The sequence below is a fragment of the Etheostoma spectabile genome, chromosome 6 (assembly GCF_008692095.1).
Source record: "Etheostoma spectabile isolate EspeVRDwgs_2016 chromosome 6, UIUC_Espe_1.0, whole genome shotgun sequence".
NCBI classification, from domain to species: Eukaryota; Metazoa; Chordata; class Actinopteri; order Perciformes; family Percidae; genus Etheostoma; species Etheostoma spectabile.
In genome coordinates, this window is record NC_045738.1 from 6,571,789 (window position 1) to 6,578,635 (window position 6,847).

The 6,847-nt window shown below is 39.8% G+C and overlaps 1 protein-coding gene across 3 annotated transcripts in view; it reads left to right on the forward strand.

The window, feature by feature from the left end:
- The window catches only part of st14 (ST14 transmembrane serine protease matriptase), a 48,091-nt gene extending 44,655 nt beyond the window's left edge, over positions 1 to 3,436 (forward strand). For all 3 annotated transcript variants that reach the window (XM_032518309.1, XM_032518311.1, XM_032518312.1), the window contains 5 exons: positions 258 to 377; positions 882 to 1,062; positions 2,172 to 2,440; positions 2,992 to 3,128; positions 3,263 to 3,436. In XM_032518309.1, coding sequence (XP_032374200.1) covers positions 258 to 377; positions 882 to 1,062; positions 2,172 to 2,440; positions 2,992 to 3,128; positions 3,263 to 3,424 — 869 coding nt within the window. In that variant the 3' untranslated portion in view covers positions 3,425 to 3,436. The remainder of the gene's footprint in view (positions 1 to 257; positions 378 to 881; positions 1,063 to 2,171; positions 2,441 to 2,991; positions 3,129 to 3,262) is intronic.
- Positions 3,437 to 6,847: the final 3,411 nt, after the last annotated feature.

Genomic DNA, 6,847 nt, shown 5'->3' on the forward strand with positions numbered 1-6,847 from the left:
ACACACACACACACACACACAGAGCTCTCTTGCATTTCCTTTTAATTTTCACTTTTGTGAATAAAGGGGGATATTAAACCTAAACCCCAATCAATGCCCCCAGTCAATGCAATCTGCTCCTTAATCACTAGGCATTGTGCATTCAAGCCTCACTTAGATTGCATAGTATTACTATTACTTAGCAATGCTCGGTTGAAACGCTTGGTTGAAATACGCTATGTGTTTTGATTTTGGGACCTGTCTCCACCTCACTGTAGCGGTGGGCTCCTGCTCTGACTACAGCTTCAAGTGTGGGAACAACCAATGTGTCACCAAGGTGAATGCCGAATGTGACCGTGTCAGCGACTGCTCTGATAACTCTGACGAGGCCAGCTGCGGTAAGAAATGTTTTAATCTCTTTCCACCTTGGAAAATGTAGCATTTTTTTTATTTTTATTTTTTTACAATTTGTAAAACAGCTGAAAGTGGATCTAATCTCTTCAGTGTCATTCAAACTCGATTATAGAAGAGCTGGGTTGAGCTGCGCATTAGGGCTGTCTGTTAGAAAAGAGCCCCAGGCCTTGACTGCTTTATTTATTTCATTTGTCTTTGAAAGCAGCGCTTGTCATCTCTGAAGATTTTGTTTTTTCCTCCATTTAAGCCTCAGGGTGTGTCTGTGTTTTTTTCAGTTTTTTGATCAGCTAATATGCCAGTGTGCCTTATTAGGATTCCAAAGAGTTGTAGTAGGATTCACAGCAAAGGCCTGCATCATGATAGCTTCCAGTCAACTTAATCTCATTTTCAGATTTTTCCCTCTGATCACAAATGCCAGTCTCACCTAGTATTTTGCACTCACCGTTCAACGCCCCTCCTCTCTAATTATATTCTCTGTTAAATGTCAGCTTGTGGCACCAGGCCCTATAAGCTGAACCGCATCGTAGGAGGGCAGAACGCTGAGTTGGGGGAGTGGCCCTGGCAGGTCAGCCTTCACTTCCTGACCTATGGGCATGTTTGCGGGGCCTCCATCATATCTAAGAAGTGGATCCTTTCGGCTTCCCACTGCTTTGTCACCAGCAACGCAGAGTGAGTTTCAGTCAAACAGTTGTTCCTCAGGTGAATTTGCCCTAGAAGAGAGGTGCGCAAAAGCACTTTTGAATTGATTACATCTCATTATGCAATATGCTCAGACATATTCTGCAGGAAAAAAAGCACATCGGAGGACCATTTATATACAAATTGCAAAGTCTGAAAATTAGCCCCTGATGATGCAGTTAATTTGGAAAAACCTTGAAGGGAGGGGGCTAAACTTACATTTCATCTATGAAAGCATTGAGCTGTATTCATCAGAGTGCCCTGTAGGTGGAGCACTAACCATGCTTTTCGACCTGAGCCACCTTTGTTGTTTTTGAGGAATGTGTTAATTTTCAAAGATTCACATTTGATATTTGCTATACAAAAATTATATTGAATTTGCAAGCATTTTCCAGATTACTTTATATGGAAGCCACAACAGTTATCATATATGTCTTCTATCACAATAAGTAGTATATTTGCATATTTTTGTACAGGTGTGGAGACAATATAATGAACATTGAATGAAATCCAGTACAATAATCTAACCAAATACCTTTTGTTGCGTATAATTAGTTGGGCAATATGGAGAAAATCAAAAGTCACAATGCTTTTGACCCAATACATCAGTGTCCATATTGCCACGATATTGTAGGGTTATGACTATTGGTGCTTTCACGACAAATGTACAAAATGAGATTTTAGATATATAATCACCAAAAATGGATATAATGAAAAAGTGGGTAAAGGCAAATGACATAACAATGTGGTAAATTCAGATAAGTACATCACTTTACTGTAATGCAACCTGTAAAACCAGGAAAAGACAATGCTTGTGTCATATCATGATATCAACAATTTAAAACATTATCTAGTCTCATATATTGATGTTGATATATTATTGATATATTGCCTAGCCCTACTTATAATGGATTGCTATATGTTGGAAGGTGTTATCATTTTGTCTCAACAGAAACTGTAACCTCACAGTAGCATATGTTGCAGGACTGTTTTGGGCTTGTATTGCATTGCACACATGATTATATTGTTAGGTATAGGTTCACCGATCCTGGCTCGCACGTGTACAGAAACATAACCTTTGCCCCACGATGCTACCACAGGAACCTTGTTGCATCCAACTGGCAAACCTACAGTGGCATGCAGGACCAGTACAAGCAGGATGGAGTGCAGCTCCGATTAGTGAAGAGGATCATCCCCCACCCAAACTACAATCAGATGACCTTTGACTATGACATTGCACTGCTGGAACTCAGGGAGCCGCTGGAATTCACCAACACCATTCAACCCATCTGCCTACCCTCTTCCTCCCACATCTTCCCTGCAGGCATGTCCTGCTGGGTCACAGGCTGGGGCGCGCTCCGAGAAGGAGGTATTATGCAGAAATTGGTGATTCTGGGTAGAACTGTTGTCATTTGTTGTTTTTCGCTGTAACTGATATATTAATTTTGAATATTTATACTGTTATTCCTCAATTATGTGTGACCCCATCTACAGTTGTGTTTTTCTTTTTTGCATATCCAACTCGCATCAAGATTAAGACATCCTACTCCTCCCCCATCCTTCTCACAATAAGCTATTCATCTCTGTCCTTCTTCTTCATTCCCTGCCTGCTTCCTTCGTCTTCCCTTCATCTCTTGCTCATTTCATCCTTTAGCCTTCCTTTCCTTTAATGCCCCTCCCATTTCTTTATCTTTCCCATCGTGACATACTTCTCTTCCGCTCAACTCTCCCTCTCATCTTTTTTTCTAATCTGCTGTATTCCATTAAGCCTTCTTCCATATCCATATATCAAGACAGACGTCGGCTCTCCTGGGATGCCTCTTAAACCTTCATTAGCTAACACTAATCCAGCCCATTAACACCTTTTGATGTTAGTGGCGAACACAGAGGTCATGTGACCCCTTTGTCCTGCTCTTGCAGGTTCAAAGTCACAGCTGCTGCAGAAAGCATCGGTGAAAATCATCAACGACACGGTGTGTGATGTGGTCACAGAGGGCCAACTCACCTCCAGGATGCTCTGCAGTGGATTCTTGGCTGGAGGAGTTGATGCATGCCAGGTACGACCGAGCAACATGTTATTCAGAACAGTATAAAGGGACAAAGGGCTGATAAAGATAATGCAGAAATAATTAGCATGCTCTCACATCAAAACCCAATCTAATAATCACTCTCCCTTCACCATGGTCACCAGGGAGACTCCGGAGGCCCCCTGGTATGTTTCGAGGAGAGTGGTAAGTGGTTCCAGGCCGGCATCGTAAGCTGGGGTGAGGGCTGCGCCCGTCGGAACAAGCCTGGTGTCTACTCACGCGTCACCAAGCTAGTAGACTGGATCAGGAAGGAGACAGGGATTTGATGATGTCGGTAGGAACAGAGAGGGATGGAGAATGTGGTCGAACATCATAGTGCTAAAGGTAATGGAGACAGAACATTTGAGTCGGATTTGGGACAAGTCTCTCCGAAATGTATTAATTTAGCAGCAGACTGAGGATATTGCTGCACGGACCCAACTACTCACATGAGTGACTTAAAGCACTTTATTTGGTTGCCATCCCCCATTTTACTCATGCTCTCTCTCTCTCTCTCACACACACACACACACACACACACACACACACACACACACACACACAGTCCACTCCAACTCATATTTTGTATAGATTAACCCTCATATTGTCCTTGGGTCAAATTTGACCCGTTTTCAGTTATTTTAATTTTTTCTTGGCACTAAAAATGGGCCGTAAAAAAAAAAAAAACTCTAAAAAAGTCAACAATAAAAATATCAAGAAACCTTACCCTTGTAAAACATCAAAAAAGCAGCCACAACATTAAAAAAATGACAAAAAATGTTTGTTTTTTCATGGTTAACAGGAAGACAACACAAGCGTTAAGTAAATAGTAGAAGGCATAAATCAGCACAATGTCTTTTACCTAGCCATCAATAATGTCATATTTCACTGGTGAATAAACCTTGAGTGCAAATGATGAAATATGCAAATTCTGGGAATTAGTTGTCCAAGGTAACTTTTTAATCTGAACATTTTTCACATTTGAAAGTGTACAAGTAGGTAGTGCTTTTAAGCGTTAGTCTTTTAAACTGGTGAGATGCCTTCATCCTCTTTGGCTGCAGTCAATGTTACTTACATACTTTATATAGCTATGAATTTGGGATTGTATTTAACAAAGTATCTTAAAGGACCATAACTCTTGTTTTAGCCTATTTGCTACAAAACACTCATACGTTACTGACGATTATTTGCCAAAGTATAGCATAGGTTTTTAGATTGATTATTTAGATTGATCTGCCACACAGCCATTCGTCTCAGTTTTTATCACAAAAGTATAAGCGTTAACCGGTGATAACATAAGTTAAGATAAAAAAAAAAGTCTCAACATGTTACTCAAATCCATGCAGGGGCATTTTCATCATACTAAAAATAATTGAAACCAGAAGGGTATAAAATGCAATAATCAATCTAAAAGCCTATATCAGTGATGTTAAGTATACTAGATTTGTAGTCCGTGGGCTAAAACGGGCAAAAAGTCCAGAATGTAAAGACTGGTGTGATACTAAAGTTGTTTTAAGTTGTTGTTGATCTGAAAAGGGGTCCTAGATTAGTATTTATATTACAGATGCTTACTGGCCTTGTCTGGTCTGTGAATGAATTGCTTGCCAAAAAGTGATATTAAAAAAAAAAGGGGGGGAGTCAGAGGATGACTATTACATTGAGTTGGCTTTTGCACAGGTCTCAAGTTAAGCTCAGGGTTTTTAAGGCCTTCCCTCACACAACTGAGACCCTAGGCAAACCAATGGGTTTTCATCAGTTTGCCAGAGCAATGCAATGAGTTTCCATCTCTGAGAGTTTTCTCTCTTTGCTCACGACCAACTCAGTCAACTTTTAAATCTAAGATTTGACTGGATGGTTTCTTTTACTCTACTTGCCTTCATCTCTGACTTATCTTGGGAATATTGTATCCTGGATAAGCAAATCAAAGATTTGCATAAGTATTATTTATTGGAGGGGAAAGAATTAAGAAGAAAAATGTGTTGAGGATATCACTCAGAGGACTTCTTTCAATAATTCCATAGAGCCTTACAGTGAAACTATGCAAGCGTAAATGTATTTTTTTAAAGTAGGGAGAAGCCACAACTTAGATGTGTTCATGAGCATTGTACAGTGTGATTTGGAATATCAACATACTTTATAACCTTTCTTTGTTTGTGTATGTTCACTTTTTTATGAAAGAGTCATAGTAATAAACATCTTTTATCCGATTCCTCAGTACCTAATTGCATTATTTGTATTATTTGTCTTTGACGAAGTCTCGTTTTGTATTCTGTTGTGCATAATAAATGCATGTCTTGGGAGACCTTGTCCCTTCTCACGGTGGAATTGTAATGAGCATGTACCTCTCCTCCCCGTCGTGAGCAGCATGCCTACCTGAGGAACAGAGGTGACAAGACAAACTCATATTGTGAAATAATACCTGCCTTTGTCACAGCTCTATCCTATTACCCTACGAGATGGGCAGGATACACATACAGTGGGGGTTCCACTATCTCATCTGTCTTCATTAAAAGCAGCGCGCCACTGGGGGAATAGGAAAATCAACATAGACAGTGCTGCTAATTTATGTATTCATCATTGTTGTTACATGGGAAGCTTTGTTTGTTGCTCTTCCCCATGCCCAGTGAAGCTACTCACCAGGCTTGATAACACACCAGCCAGTTCTTTATCGGAAATGGTTTTATTTAAATATAAATATGTGTACAAAGGTACAAGCAACGATAGCTCATTTTTAGCAAATAAAAGTCTTAATACATTATTAAAGAATAAACAAACAAATGGCAATTAGTTGTGTTCCAAAAAAGCATAGAAACTGCATTCAATGATTGATGAACAACTTGGAGAAGAAAATCTGGGAACCCAAATCAACCTAGATAGATACATAGGTATATAAAGGTACTTTACAATAGAGCAGCTTACACGCTGTACATTAAGGCTTATATAAAATATAAAAATAAAGACAAGCGATGATGTTTGCCTCTTTACTTTTAGTGGCATTTGTTCTCTCATCAGGCTGCCTGGGAACAGCTTTTTAGACAAATGGCAGTACAGGCGTCCATACTGAAACATCCAGGAAGTGGAATGCATGTGGTTCAGGTGCAGAAACCAATGTCTCAATTATGAAATGGACATGAATATAAATGCTGAAGATTTCACTAGACACATCATTGGCATGCAACAGAGAGAAAGTATGGGCTCAGCCATTTGTACAGATACTTAGTGGTTTAGGGTAGTACTGTTTCTTGTAAACATATTGAGACAGTTTGATTGAGTTGTAAAACTTGAGTGTGTGGTCCACATTAGGACAACCTTACACGTCTTTCCCCACCTGAGCCTGCTGAAGATGACGCTGCATTCAAGTTTATTTGAAGTTCAAGATTGCCACCTTTTCCAAACCACCACTTTTGATTGTTCTGGTCATAGCCTCCTCATCATTTTACAATCAGAAAACAGTACCAGGGGTAGGACAGCAGTAATTAGCCTTGGTGCCAGTTCTCCACTAAACAATTAACACCATCTTTGGGTTTTTATGGCCTTACCTTATCCATCTTGGTACAACACACAGCATACAATGATGGCTAAAATACACATTCTCTTTATATCTCCTTCTTTTCCCACCAGTAAGCAACACAACTACGTCCAACATGTTTGGGTTATTATCAGAAGAAGCTATAGGAATACAGCTCAGGCCAGAAGTATTCCACCACTGA